This window comes from Rhynchophorus ferrugineus, unplaced genomic scaffold, assembly GCF_030347505.1.
Source record: "Rhynchophorus ferrugineus isolate W39M unplaced genomic scaffold, kcgeb_rfMv2 rfM2, whole genome shotgun sequence".
Taxonomy (NCBI): Eukaryota; Metazoa; Arthropoda; class Insecta; order Coleoptera; family Curculionidae; genus Rhynchophorus; species Rhynchophorus ferrugineus.
The window spans coordinates 75,036,856-75,053,867 of NW_027472581.1; the positions used below are offsets into that span (position 1 = coordinate 75,036,856).

The 17,012-nt window shown below is 31.6% G+C and overlaps 1 protein-coding gene across 1 annotated transcript in view; it reads right to left on the bottom strand.

Moving 5' to 3' along the window:
* Nucleotides 1–15,284, bottom strand: part of LOC143190858 (uncharacterized) — a 31,151-nt gene extending 15,867 nt beyond the window's left edge. The window contains exon 1 of the mRNA XM_076395428.1: nt 15,162–15,284. Coding sequence (XP_076251543.1) covers nt 15,162–15,278 — 117 coding nt within the window. The 5' untranslated portion in view covers nt 15,279–15,284. The remainder of the gene's footprint in view (nt 1–15,161) is intronic.
* Nucleotides 15,285–17,012: the final 1,728 nt, after the last annotated feature.

The window sequence follows — 17,012 nt, forward strand, 5'->3', positions numbered from 1 at the left end:
CTTGTGATCAGCCTGATGTATTTATTGTTTTTACAATATATACTTTAGGTCATAAATATGAATATAAGGCAAATACTAGATCAATGCATAAATAATGTAGTGAAAATATGCAGTACTTAAATTGAAACTAACTATATTATTTGCATAGATGGAACACCTAGGACAAATATAAAAAAATATGAATTCTTAATAAAAAAAGCTAAACATATTAAAGCATTGATAAGGTATTTAACGATGTTATAAGATATGTAACTAAAAGATATTTTATTGTTTAAACTATGTACCAATTATTTTAACTAATTGCTTAATACACCTAAGTTTTGAAAATTCAATAGTTAATAAAATAATTGTACATACATTCATTCTAATATATATTTTTAAATTGTAAAACATAAATTATCTAATTGGTTCGTTATTGTTTTGATAATCGGGACTATCACTAGATAAATTTAAGTGAGAAGCGAATATTGTTTATTGTCTGTTTTTAGAATGCTTCATCGTTTAAAAATCACTTGATACCCTTTTTGAAAAGGATACCTCAATATATTTTGCCGGTTCAATGCTAATAGAAACACAACTATTCAAAAAATATAGAACTATTCAGGTAACTTATAGACTAAACTTAGGACAGGAAAAATCTTACTAAACTAATTAATGTAGTATTTACAAAATATTACGATGTCAAAACTACAATACGTAGATAAAATAAATGAAAGTCATTAATATAAACAAAGAACGTCATTCTTAGAAGTTATAAAAATATTTATATTTCTATATTTTTAATAAAATTATTATTATTATCATCATTTATTAAGAAAGCAAATTCTTAGATTAAATATATCAAAAATATAATATAAAAAGTGAATTTTAGAAGCCTCTTTTGAAGCTAGCTTTAGTTATTGGCAGTGGAGAATTAAATTAATGATTTAGCCAGGTTCAAGCAGCCCATGATGAACAATTCCTTTCGATTCCGCCAAACACTTTGCATGCTCATCTTTAACGTCAATACAAGATTTGTAACGGATTATGAAGCTTCTAATGTCTTCATTCATGACCTCTTTCACATGTTATTGCCGCACGTGATCTTCTTTTCATCATCCACAATCATTCGTTTCTAGTTTGATTTCGTCTCGTTTTAACAATGATTCACAAATGAAAACTCCAACGTCCTTTAAATTAATCACTGATAATTCATATGTATGGAGCAAAGAATACTTAGTATGTTGATCCTCAATCGTGCATAGATGAAATATGTCGATCGATCCGAATATGTTCCTTTAACTTTTGAAGTTTCAATGATTGGTCGGCCAAGTCGAAATATCCAGAACGAAAACGAACAAACTAATTCACCGGATTCACTCTTCACTGAAGCATCATCACCATAAACACCATACAATTTTTGATGGGCTCTATCTTTAAAAAATTACATTTTTCTCTAATTTTATAATACAAATAATTTTTACTAAACAAAAGAATGACGCGTGAATGAAGATCTCTATATCTAAAATTTCTATAAACTTTGAAACGCGTTGTAGTATAGCTTCATCGAATACGTAACTTACGTACTTTAAAGTCGCCTATCTTTATTTTTAATACATAAAATAATTTTTCAAATATTTATTTTCCATTAAATGAGCATATAACCGATATAGATAATAATTAGTTTTCCTTCTTCTTCGTCTTATAATTTTCACATTATGTAGCTATTGAATTACAATACAATTATATAGCCTTAATCAGCTTGCAACTTGATTTTATACCCGTAAAACGTAGAATAGAAAAATAATGGAAAAGCTGGAAAGTTATTTACAACGGTATAGAATTTTCAATAAAAGTTATGTCAGATAGTGGATCATATTTCTATTTTCCAGTATATTTTTCTGCTTATTTATAAAATCTGAACCAATCAAAACATTAATTTGAAATATTATAAATAATATTTTATATATAATATAAAATTGAATAAAACTAGAATATTTTAATTCAGTTTGGTTCAAGTCTTCAAGAAATAGAAAGATGGAAGGAAAGAAACGAAAATCCAATAATTGCAGTTTCGAATCCCGCTTATATATCATATCTTATAGATGTTTATCATTGATTACAAACCCGTTTTTTCGACAATTCGACAAGGAATAACCAATCCTAGTCAATAGACGTAATACCAAGGACTCTCACTCATAGCTCAGATATTAAGTCCAGATTAGTTAAATTTTAAAAATCAATCGAGATCGTGAATACTCTAATTATAATAGCCCCTGTAAAATATAAAAATTTGATTTAATCTATTGTGTTTAGGTATTTTATACAGCGATGTCTATTGGTAAAAAAGTATCAATGTAAACAACAATCTAATCTAACTATTAAGTTCGACGGTATTAACATTTCTCGTATTGTCTCTATCAAATAACAGCTTTCCATTGGCTATCATTGAATTATTCAGTATATACAGGCGGTAATGATGAAACACCCGAAATTATATCAACATTCATTATTTATGTCATTTGATTTAATGGGATCTCCTGCTAAAACCGAACAAACATTTTTTAAAACTTAACCAGTTTTGGATTTTGGTTTGAACGATCTAAAAGTGGTGATTTTAATGCCAATGGCAGAGAACGGCCTAGAGGAGCAAATAAAATCGATGGCAATGAATTGTAAAACTTATTGGAAATTTCAGATGACGTATTTGATAAATAAATTGTTTCCGATCGTTTACACGTGGTTCTCACCCAAATGGACGAAAAATGGATACTTTTTCGACCCGTTTTCACATCGCGGTTTCATTGCTCGACAGGATAGAAAGTGAATCATCTACGACAATAGAATTAACACATAACCTTAGACTTGGGATGACCGAAGGACCCAAGAGAATCACATAGAAGCTGAAACAGAATATTCATAGCTATAAAATTTTACTGTATATATGGTAGGATACAGCAAGATATGGTCTATTACGAACTACTACAATCGAATGAAACGTCTGTCGAGATCAATTGAACAAATTGAATGATGTTTTGTTGCACAATCATCCTCATATTTTCTTAATACATGTTTTTTAATGAAAAAGTTATCAAAATACATGAAAATACCTAATACAATATATTTGTGCCCGAATTATATATTACCTCCAACGTTTTAACATTTTTTATTAATTCAATATGTTATAATACAATATGTAACATGATTTGTAATGGGTAATTATAGCAATGAAGATATTAAAAGAAAATGCCAATAAAAGTAAATAAATGAACGTTCCTCGACTCGGTATTAACCCACAAAACGACTCTCTCGAGAAATCCTGGCGTCATTCCAGACAGAAAATCCATTTTAGACTAAACGAATTGTTATTCGTATCCTTGCCCTAATATCTCTTCTATGAATTCTATCAGACCATATAACTAGAACGTAATATTTGAAGTTATGCCTGGAATGGTACTCGTCTTATAACACCGACAAAAACATTCACAAAGGCTCCAAATTAATGATCATTATTCGAAACCTAAATTTATAACAACTCAATTTATTAACACAAACATAATTCCTTTAAAACTAGGTGACTTAAGCCGGTAAAATCGATAACTATTTCAAAGGTAGTCGTGTTTATTAATATCTCGAACAAATACTTGAATGTCTAATATAAGAATGATTGATGATTATTAATAATTGCAGTTAGAAAGGGTGTCCAATTTACTCGTGAAATGAAAATTGAAAAACGAAATAAGAAACAAATGAAAAAACTGATTTGTAATTCTAAAAATGACTTCATTTTTTAATATAATTTACTTCGACTTATTGAAGGAATGCTTCCATTTATGAATTCCATCAATGGAGCTACTTTCTAGCAGCATTTAATAAGGATATGGCGAATTATTTATTTCCTAACGAATTTGTTTTCTCCAATTCAGAGTATCTATTCTCTTATTTAATTCTAAAGAATCTTTTGAAGATACGAGGTCTTAATAACTCTACATATTACTTTGGAAGGATTTTGCTCAGTTTATATTTCAAGTTTTATGCATACTTTATCGAAGAATTGTGCTACATTTACATCCACATTTGTTTTTCTTGCAAAAAACGTTCAATGATATTCTTTATTTTGTGGACCTCGTCGATTATCAAGTATTTTTGTTTGATTATGGTACCTTGATGCTTTTGTATCATAAATACTTCCACTCATTTCGAGTATGCAGGTGCGTGTTTTAGTCCAAAAGTTGCATTAAATAGATTGATAAATTTTATTTTCAATGTTCTAAATAATTGTTTTATCATCTCTCTGGTGATAATATTAAATCCTACATTACATCCTACAATCCTTACATTTGATTCAGATTTATGATTCTTCTTTCCTTATTCACTTAATTTAGGGCAACAGGTGTGATTCTTTTTAATAATCTTTAAAGTTCTTTATTTTAAATAATCACTGATTGTTTTTTTTTACTCTTTGTGATTCCACAATCTGCCCTATAGGCAATAAGTATTTCTTATGTCTATATTATATTTACATGGCATGTCTTATTCTAAAGCTTATTCTAAAGTTTATATATGTCCAGTAATCAGATCAGCTGGTGTTAAACGTTTCAGTCTACGCACTTCACTATCACGTCGCATATTCGCTACGCTAATCAGCTAATGTAGCTGCTAATCTGGCTGGATGTACATACATTCTTTCGAAGTACTTCACACAAATACGTTGAATTACACTCGTTATAGGTTCTAGGGGAATATCGCGTTGTATCACTTTATTTGAAATATAGTACGGATCATCAACAATGGCACGCAACACTTTATTTTGGAACCGTTGAATGATGGATATATTATATTTGTTAACGGTATCCCATAGTTGGATTCCATATGACCAAATAGGATTGAGTATAGACTCATACAGCAACACCCTGTTATTTAATGGTAACTTGGATTTGCGCACGATGAGCCAATACATTTGATGTAATTTCAGACGAAGTTGTATTCGTTTAGAGGGTATGTGCTTCTTCCAGGTTAGGCGTCGATCTAAGTACAAACCAAAATATTTAACATGCTCTGCTTGAGGGAGTTGACGATGATTAATAATCACTGGTGGACATGTTCTTCTACGCAAGGTAAACCTTACATGGGTGGATTTTGTTTCATTACTGATTGTTATGGCAAAATTTGTCTGTACTTATAGTCAGAAGTATATACTTTAGAAATATCTACAACAAGAATCTTTGTTTTGTTAATTGCCTCTGACCCATTAGGCATTTTAATTATCTTGGCTTCTTTCCAGAGTAAATACTCTTTACGGACTCTTTTTTATTCACTTAGGTCTTACAAATAAAAGTTCACTCATTTTTCTTTTAGTTCTCTGATTTCTCATCTAATGTTTTGACTTTTATTGTTAAATATGTTTTTGCCTTCTGTTTCTTTTTTCTTAATAAAGTTCCCGTATCTCTGGATACGTATATATAAATATTGAATAATAGCGACTGACCTTTTGTGCACAAGCATTTTAAAATACGCAATATGTTTTAAAATATGAAAATAAATTAGGCATTAGTTAATACACTAAACTAGATCGTCGTCAAGGCTTATATGACCACGTTAATTCCGAACAAACAATAAAAAGTTCTGCTCTACAAAGCTATATAGAATGGGTTCCGTGTCCTTATGGATTTTGGCTTTGATTTGATCGAGTCTAGTCATTTTGAGAACTACTTTACTGTTCCATTATTTACAGCTGTTTTTCACAGCTGTTAAATCGCTTACGCTACATTTATATCTAAAATTTTCTATGAACTATAACCTTTTAAACCCACTATAGTATTAATATTCATTGATTAAGTATTACCAGATACATGCTTTAAAAAATGTATTAGGAAAAACCGAAATATATGTTTGATCTGCTATATATATTCTATAATTTTTACTCATTTATCTGCCGCAAGGTTTCCTTTCGCCCATCATCATTCTACTCATTATTGTTAAAAATTCAAAATCACTAAAAAAATTAAATATCCTGGTATGTTGAAGAAAAACATACGAGAGTGGTTCAAATATGATGGAGACAAACGCTGTAGAAGGCTCGCATGTATGTTTTGAAGGTCGTGGCTTGAGTATGTGATAGCTGGGTCCCTTACGAACAGTGTGGCATAGTTTTCGTCGGGAAAGCATATTCCATGTGCGTGCTACGACTATGAGTGAACGTCAAGTAGCGACCGCCATAGTCTAACGTATTGTCATTCGTTTTTTAGTGTGGGAAGGCGTTATAAACACTGAAATTTTTCTGCGTTTGCGAAATCAGTTCGGTAGTTAGTGCCTGAGTGGACTGCCGTCTTTAAATGGGCCAAAGCATTCAAGGATGGCCGCGAAACCGTCGAGAATGAGCCGTATGATCGTCGACCGCAAACCAGCAGCACACCAGACAACATTCCCCGCGTAGAACTAATTTTGGAGGACCGTAGGATGAATGTTCGAGACATTTCGGCTGAACTCGGCATCAGTATTGGTAGTGTAGAGTCTATCATCCACGAACACCTTCAATATATCCCAAACTAATGGCACGATGGATTCGTAAACTTTTGAACTTTGAACGAAAAATTTACGCGGTTGAAAGTTTGTCGCCGCTTGCTGACGCGATACGAGTCCGAGGGGGCGGTTTTTTAACGCGAATCTTCTCCACAGACGAGACATGGGTACACTATCACACTCGCGAAAGCAAGATGTTATATAGAGAGTGCAGGAAAAAGGAAAAAGGGGCGCCAGTCAAAGTGAAGATAACCAGGTCTGCCGATAAGGTTCTGTGTACGGTGTTCTGGCGTGCTGTACGTCGATTTCCTGCGCACCCAACTTACTATTAATGCTGCATACTACATATTATATATTCTAACCTTCTGAAAACATACGTAAAACCCACTTATCGCTCAAAACGGAGGAGCATTCCAGCACGAAGTGCGATTATTCTCCAGGATAACTCGCGCACTAATACCGCGCCTCTCACGCTCGATACAATATCAGAATTAAGGTGGGAGGTACTGTAACACCCCCCTACAGTCCGAAATTATCACCCCGCGACTACCACATATTTGGACCACTGAAAGAAGCCCTCGGTGGTTAAAGATTCAAGACCGATGGCGAAGTAGAGAAGTTTGTGCACATGGCTGTCCGAGTTGCCCAAGGAATTCCTCCATACCGACATCAAAAAAATTCTGTGAAGATGGACAAAATGCGTATACTTTAAACAAATGTATTCGATGTATCGGAAAAACCGAAATATATTTTTTATTTGCCTTATATATTCTGTGATTTTTACTAATTTATATTTTAGTAATATTTCGCTAAAGTTAATCAATGTCATCATTAAAAAATATGAAATATCCTGGATTTTTTAAGGAAAACATATAATACCGCGTATTCATGTTATACATTACAATACATATTTGAATAAATTTGGAAGTATGAGCTTATGATATTAATAATATTCTATATATGCAGATTTTAGAATACTCAGAACTGATGATAATAGAACGGCAAGCGCTGCAGAGCGATGATAACTAAATTATATAGGCCCAATTTGAACGATATGGACATAGACAATATATTGTTCCAGCAAAACGACGTTACCAGCCATAAAGCGACCACTACGATGCCTGGTGACGTTACCTCTTGCAAAGCTGAGGTTAATTAGCCTACTAACAGAGTGCGTCTGAGCTGACTTTTCTTGTGAAGTTTTTTAAAATCATTGATTTATCCCAATAAGCTGCAATCAACCAATACCGTTGAAGGGAACATAACACAAGTCATGACTGAATAACTGAATCAAGAATTTCGTCCGGAAGAACGTCATATGCAACTTATTTATTTCTATTTAAACCGGCTCTTATAGAAGAACCCTATATATGGTCTTTTCTTAAAAGATTAATCTAACAAGCTTCTTTTATTACTCAGGATCAAAAATAACTTAAATTTGAGACCAGAATGACTCATTAGGTCTATAATAATATAGACTCAAACAAAATCTAAAAATAACAAAACAAAATCTAAATATAAAACAACAAATACAAGAATAGGTACGCTCCATATGTCCAATGTTAATGTAACTACAGCTTTACAGTTTGCTTTTATATTTAATTAGTATAATGCAGACCTTTCATAGTTTGTCCTATTACAGAGTTTATTGCCCCCTGGAAAGTTAAAACTTGCACACGCAAGAAACCTTTATTGTGGTCATGTCTTTATAAGATTTCATGCCAAATAATTGGTTTAGAAAAATTTACATTTTTAAATTAAATATTCATTAGTTATAAATCGTTATAAAAAATTTTAGTCAAATTACACATTATACATAGTACACGTTTAGAGAATAAATTTTATTCAGATATTATATTCAAAAAATTAATAAGGTATAATTTAAAATTGCATTTGATTAACAATAATAACCTTTAAAGAAACAAAAAATATGAGAAAAAACCATTAGGAACTTTTAAAAATCTTTTTTTCATATGGAAATTAATTATATGTAAAAACAGGTCAAAGTTAATTTAAAAAAAAAACAACGAAATCACCAGAAAAGTTTGCTAAAGCTTTTGACATACAAAAAAAGGAGACCGCATTAAGCAAAGTTAATTCTACACACCTGTCCCGTTTTACACATATTGTTCTTCCATTTGTTAAAGTTCTAAATTATTTATCACTGATTTAAAAGAATCTTATATTATATCGGATAAGCAGGTGAATAGGTAGACTGCAAAAAGTTATCAGTTGTAATTCGGATGAAAACCTATAACGTTTCATAAAGAAAGATTGCAACTGTGCGATTGTCAACCTCCTTGTAACGCTCAAAAAATGGATAACATCCAAGTTATCTTGCTTTTGCATCTATGTATGTAATGAAATGCGTATATACTGTTCAATGTACTTGCCAAGTCTTGTAGGTTATATTTCAGTATATAGCACGCTTTGTTCTACGACAATTAACACAAGCGATCGGTAAAATATATGATCTCTCAAACTTCGAGAGTGGGCAAATATTTAGTGTTAGTTTGTGACTACAACAGCTCGATTGTTTAAAGTTTCATTAGCTACAGCATACACAAAGTATAGTAAAACATCATCGGAGAAGAAGAATAGTGGGCAAAACCCAAAGTTAACTGACAAATACCAAAGAATATTAAAAAAGATTCATGACTCAAGGTCATGTCAACAACATAAAACTACTGCAGCAGGAATTACATCAGAACTCAACTCTCACTGTTCCAACACTATTACTCAAGAACAGCTCAACAGTACGACGGAAGCTCCACAAAACTAAGCATGTGGTTTTGTTAATATTGCATGTTACATCATTTCCGGAGTGAGACGTCTAGATATAGAGGTTTAGATTCGTGTTATCATGGATTATCAGCACTTAATGTCAAGCTATTTCAGTCCATAAAATAAAATAGTTTTTTAAATAAAATAAAATGTTTAGTTATTTTAAACTTTTCACATATAATATTATATAATTAAAAATATCATTTAAATATATAATTAACCCAAAGAATGCTAAGTTTGCATTCAAATTTTAAAACTACTTTAGACGATTTTGCGATTGCAAAGAGAAATTTCACCACACCAGGAGGTTCATAAAATATGTCGTTATACTAATTTAGATATTCGTGATACTATCGAATAACTTACTTGTGTGATTCAGTAAGGCATACAAATTCATACCAAAGTTCGCTTTCTTGTAGCAGTCTGCTATTGTTTGTTCACTTATAGGGCATACACTAACTAGAACTTCTGGAAATCAATATTAATACGTGGTATATCAATGTGTTGTCCCATAATTATAATGTGTATGCCTATTTAGGGCACATTAACCTGCTACTATATGCTCAGGAATATACATTCAAAATTTCTAAAGCTCTTTCAGTATTTTTTGTTTGTTACCAGTATTTATTAATTATTATGTCGTGACAAGACCCGCCAGTGAATAGTGGTAATGCAATATTATAGAAAGCATCATCATATAATGTATATGCTTGTGTGATTCTATAGGTATTCCACCAAATTATTCACTATTAAGTCACGTCATATTTTAATATTTCCATCTTTTTCTAACAATATACAAGAGATACTTTGTTTAGCTTACTGTATGAACGCAATAAATCCGATGGCACATAACATATATAAATCGATGGTTTTGCTTTTAGAAAAGCAATCGTGTTTCTATTAAGCGCATCATACGTAAGAGTTCAATTGAAAAGTCCCCGGCCTACCATAGTAAAACATATTTTTTTGGAAAAAATAGTTTTTTTTTATTCAACGTATTTCCCTTCAAGGGTGATACACTAATTATAGCGACCCTCCAACTTTTCGATACCATTTTTGTAGTACGATTTGTCCTTTGCTTCAAAATAGGCCTCAATTTCAGCTATTACCTCTTCATTCGACGAAAATTTCTTCAGGGCGAGCATTCTTTTGAGATATGAAAACATGAAATAGTCGCTGGGGGCCAGATCTGAAAATACGGTGGATGGATGGATTCTTGCCATCGTTTTCCATGACTTGTGATACGGTGCCTTGTCTTGGTGAAGCACCACTTTCTTTTTCTTCAAATGCGGCCGTTTTCGGCAATTTTGTCCTTCTAATGGTCCAATAACGCTATGTAATAGTCCCTGTTGATGGTCCTTCCTTAGTCAATGAAAATTATTCTACGCGCATCCTAAAATACAGACGCCATAACCTTGCCAGTCGACTGCTCAAACACTGCTCTCAATCATAAACTCGTCGTTGTTTTTAGTCAAAAGTAAGTTCGCGCTGCACCCACTTTGCATGGAGCTTTCTCATATCCAAATATTCGTGAAAGATATGATTCATGTTCAGTTGATATCTTTAGGGTCTCTGCTATTTCATTCAATTTCAACTTACGGTCATTCAAAATCATTTTGTGGATTTGTTAATGTCCTGTTAACCTCTTTTGGGCGTCCACTGCGTTCACCGTCTTCGGTGCTCATTTCACCACGTCATATCAATCCTTGATAGTTGATATTCCTGGGACAGTATCCGGAAGCTTGGCATCAAGCCAAGTTTTTATTTCAAGTGTAATTTTTCGCGTAAGTAATTTCTTTAGCATAAATATATTACACTCTGGTGATACTGAGCTGCAATGTTCAATGATCTACTTCAAGAAATGAAATTTAATTATAAATATATTGTTCATAATATACATATATTTTGTTTTCAATATACAGTCCTTCTAATATTCGTTTGTCATTCTTAATCATTTTTCACATACACATTTTTGAGAAGTAGAACCGGCCAAATGTCATGATGACGCTAAATCCGATGATACATGTAGGATATATGGATTTTGTGAGATGACACTTAGATTCACAAGTGTTTATATCCAACCGGTACAAGAGGGCTGAATAAATGTAAACGCGCCTTTGTGTTAGGTGCTTGCATCTAACTTGATCAGTGATGGCTATTGGTGAATGATATGATTTTGATATTTCTTTACATACAATAACTGTCTTTTATTTAGTATTAGTATTATTATATTGCATATTATAGAGTATATATAATCATGGAACGCTCAAGATTTGTTTTTTGACATCCATTACTTTTATTGCTTGATTTTTTTGATTGAGGAAAATTAGAGGACCGTAAAGATTCGAAAACATTAAATTGCAAAACTTATTGAGTGATTTTCAAATAAGTTTCTGTTTCTGAAACTGGACAGTACGAATTGCCTGAAATCTAATTTTGAACCGTTTAAAATCACGGTTTCATTATTTTCCTGGCAAAAGGTATAGTTTTCTGTGACGTATTATGAATAGCTATGAAACAACAAAAACATAAAAGTAATGAGTGAAAGAATCGATATTTACCTCGAAGTGGAATATTCCTGATCATGAAGAAGCTACTAAAACCGAATTAAAACGTAAATATCTAATGGTGATGCCAAATGAACAAATTAAACGACGTATTATTGTAAAGATATTCTAGAAATAATGAGAAACTGACGTAAAGTTATCCTCTTGCATGATAACGCTCGACCACGCATTGCAAAAGTTGTAAAGGATACACGGTTGCAGGTCGAATATGTACTTACTAGACATAATGTCTTCCGTTCAGATCGATAAACCGTGGCTTTGCTAGTCCATGGTTTCAAAATGCAGAAATATGAAAATGGCTGGAATGAATCACTGCCAACATAGTTTTTTGTTAGAAAGATGTAAAATGTGATAGAAAATGATGAAACATATTTTGATTAATAAATATTGTACTAATTTCTAACAATTAAATGATTTATTAAAATGAAAAACGATTAGAATACATGCAAGCACGTAATGCACATATATTCAAACAGTTATATCGTATAATCCAAAAAAAAAAATGTAGACATCCGAATAATCCGAATATGATCCGTCCAATATGCATACTGTTGAACGCATACTTCGATAAAAAATTTGGATTTATTGTTTTTCGATTTCGGAGATAATCTCCGCAAATCTAGCTCAATCAGCAATCGACATATACAATGACAAATCTAGTATCGCTTATCATACTGAAAATTCTTGGGCCGAGCGCATAATGGGACGCAGCTAGGTGACGTGACGCAGTAAGGGTCACGGTGAATATACGAGGGATAAAACTGCCAGACGCCGAAACCGCGCAAATATGATTGCAGTTCTCGCTTCGTAGTAAAGCTGTGAGCAGTAGTAGGCTTGGAACAATGGTTATTGATCCTGCACTAATAACAACTGAACTAGTAAAAGGTAACTCAGAAGTTGTAGCTAAAAAGAAGAATGACTCACGGAAAATTTACTTTAATTAAATAATTTAGTGAATAATTTTAATTTAAGAATTTAATCCTCATGTAGTCTACATGAATTGTATCGTACAAAATGTGTCGAATCCGCATAGCTTAGATTAATTCTACCTTCATTTTCAAACACTCACCGTGACTTCAGGCGAAAAACTGCGACAAGGGCACGGCGTTCCGCAAAAGCAATATTGTGTGGTAGCTATCGTTCTTTAAACCGACGAAATCAGACGACACTAAAAAAACCTATCCATCCATGCCATACAAGTTTCTATTGGCTAGGACTGCACATGCGTACTTGTTCTAACCCAGCCTGACAGTTTTCACAACTCGCGTCCTTTTCTAAAACACCTTTCGTACTACAGTCACAGTTGTGATTTGTCATTTTTAGGATAATTTTGTATCTATATTTTTTGTTTGTTGAGGTCAAATAATTATTTCATAGACAAAATTAGCGGCAGATAATGTCAAAATAAGTGTATAAGTTATCAATTATTATATATCACTAATTTTGTAGATTATTATGGAACAAAGGATATATTTTTATGTTAAATAATATGGAAACAGAACTTATTTGAAGATTATTTGTAAAGGTAAGAATGATATATGGTCATTTTTGTATACGTTTCCTGTCTATTTATTATTATACTTATATCTTTCTGATTTTACAGATATTTTAAAACGTTTTTCGAATCAATACAAATATGGCAATAGAATCTTTGAAATTTGAAGTCAAATATTACAACAAAATATACAATGTAAATATCAATTAAATCTGCAAGAATAGTTGTAAAACTTTGTATTATACGGTGTGTAAGATTTGTGGGTATAGGTGTGTCTGTAGCTGTCGAGAGCATACGATAAAGAATACTCTGTGAAAACATATGCCTTTGGTATATATGTATGAGAAGTTAATGGGCACTAATTATTTTACAGATAATGTAGCTAGTGCTCAAGAGAAGACACTGATTAAGTTGCAAGACAAGAATTTTGAAAAATCATACCAAAAAAACAGTCAGAAGCAGAAGAAGCAAATTAGGAAAATGGCATCGATAACCTAATAGACAATATATCTACAGATTCGAAATCAGCCAATCAAGAATCTTAAATCGAAATTGTTTATAACATAGAGGTGGTTCTTAAGAGATTTTAACAAAAAAGCATTTAGAAAGGAAAATGTAAGATAACTTATTTTGATTCAAATCTTTGTTTTAATATTTTATTTATATAGTTTGTGTGTATGTCTCTAAATGTTTATTGTTTAGATTACAATTTCTTCATGTATTTTATTCTATTTATGGCAATAACATTTGTTAAAAATTGTAATATTGCGACATTATTTGTAATAAATAATTAAAATATAATTAATAATAAATCATAAACCTTCAAATCTTATGATATCAATTTATTCCAACCATTTTACCATTTCCAAGTACACCATATATTTACAGTATGCTGAAAATTTATGATACTTCGTTTAAGCATTTAGCTTTTTTCTTCTTTTAAAATATCTGTAAAATCTTAAAGATATAAGTATAATAACAAATAGACAGAAAACGTATACAAACATGACCATATTTCGTTCTTATCTTTACTGTAATTTTCAAATAAGTTCTTTTTCCATATTATTTAACATAAAAATATATCCTCTGTTTTATAACAATCTACAAAATTAGTTGTATAAAATGATAATATTTTACTAATAATTCATACCTTATACACTTATTTCACATTATCTGCCGCTAATTTTGCCTATGAAATAATTATATTACCTCAACAAAATCTAAATACAAAATTAACCTAAAAATGACATCTAACCATAACTGAGACTGTGGTATGAAAGGTGTGATAGAAAAGGACGCGAATGTGAAAAAACTGCCAGGCTAGATTAGAACAAATGCGCATGTGCAGTTCTAGCCAATAGAAACTTGTATAGGCATTTTTTACTGTCGTCTTACAAAATCTCGCCGTGACTCATGATGCGTCACCTCACCAAACTGCTTCTCATTTTGCGCATGGCCTTACAGTTAAGCCCTTTATACATTTTGTAGATACAAGCTCAGGCTCTTGATAGTAAATGAGAACAACATTAATACCAAATACTTGAGTATTACAACAACCAACAATTTCTGATCAAAATAAAAAGAAAACTGAAAAAATATACTGTTGATATCTATATCTTCAATAACTGAAAGAATATTTTGACAAAATCGTATAATAGTGGCTATAGTGAAGATCTTAAGCGTAAAAAATCGTGTATCAGCAAACATCAAAAGCGTTATCGTATCGCATGGATCATGTCACGTCCAAACACCCATACACACACAAGCATCAGAATAAGCAGTGATTTTACTTACTAGTTGACATTAATACGTACACAAAGTCTCACCTCGTCTGAGAGGTCTTCAAACGAAGCGAAGGGCGCTGGACCCATCGGTTTTTGATATTCCGCTTTTTTTAACTCGCCACATTTCGCACCCTGCACTTTCTCCATGATCCAGGTACTCCAAAACTGAAATTCATTAGAATTCTTAAGTCAACAAGTCTCGCCTCTTATCTGTCGTGTAACATGTGTGTTTGTGTTGTCCCGGAAGAGTCTTCTATCTGCGAGCTGTTTTGTGCATGTGTTGGTGTTGATCTCAGTAAAAGCCAATCCGTATAATAAACTGAATAAATAATCATATAACATAAAATCACTATATCTCATATTTTAACATAAAAATTATTTGTATCTCTTTAATTTGATTTAATTTTACCACTAAATGAACAATATAATTGAATTAATTTTCAAAATATATCAAACCAACAATTAAATTATTGAAATATTTTATGAATGTTCTATTACCAAACTATAAAAAATTACATGATTTCTGAAAAAGTATTCTATATGGAAATTTAGAATAACCTATACTACAGATTTAATTAATAGCAATTGGAAATCTTTACAATATCAATTTTCGACGTATATGTAGAAATTCAAACTATGGAAATAAATTGTTAAATTTTAAAAATGTTAAATGAACAAAACTCAAAGAATTAGATGAATATTACTCTACCATTTCTATATATCGGCCTATAAAGTAGTTTTAAAAGATTTTTTGACTTATTTGTTGAACTTTATTGTTGAAATTCGATACCATGTATTTTATTAACCGACTTCGAAAAAGAAGGAGGTGCGATTTTCGGCTGTATTATGTTAATGTATGTTAATATATTATTATATTAATGTATGTTCGCCGATTTCTTCGTCAATTATGGACCGATTTTCAAAATCCCTTTTTTTATGACTGAAAGAGTGCATTTCCGTGGTAGTCCCATCGGAACCAAGTCAGGATCTGAGGGGGGAAAGGAGGGTAAATCGAGGGTATGCTCAAATTTTCAAAGGCATGTACAAGGCTTTCACATATTTTTTATCTAAATAATCAGATATTTGACTATAATATTATTGCTGAGCTCATGTGATGGAAAATCGGAAGTCGTTCAATGCACAAAAGCCATTCAGTTTGCTTTTTAACCACTAACTGTAGCATAAAAAGCTTCGTAGAAATACTGTAGACAATTGATTCTATGGTGTAATTGTTAAAGCGTTTAGCTCCCAGTCGGATTCGATTCCCGGCGCGGAAAATAATTTTTTATTGTTCTAGTTTAGTTAGAACATTTGTCAAATCACCTAGTCTATGTAGCGGACCCCGAGGCCTGAAACGCTCCTTATTTTTCAATCATTGTTTCTTTATCCCTATTTTTTTCACATGCGGGCTGCACCTTTACTTGGCATATCCATTATAATATTAAATAAAATATCTGCATAATTTATTGAGAAAATATCTAACACTAAAAAGAGAAAAATAAAATATTTAAAAAAAAATGAACCGACTTACGACTTAAAAATTACGAAATAATCAAACTTGTATAGTTAACACAAAAAATCATTGTAAAATAAAATATGTACATAATAATCGTTATAATAACTAATTAAAAATTAACAAAAACTTATCTAACCTATCTACTACACCTACATTCTACTATACACACTCAATTTAGCTTAATACCTACCTAAACTTATTTATCTAATTACAATAAATAATACATATAAAGTCGGTGCCGAACACAAACAATACAAAAATAATAATATAATTTTGTGACATACAAAAAACTAACTTACCAACAAAATGTGTGGGTTCAGTTAAGTAGATAAATAGGTTTAGGTATTAAGCTAAATCAAGTGTAT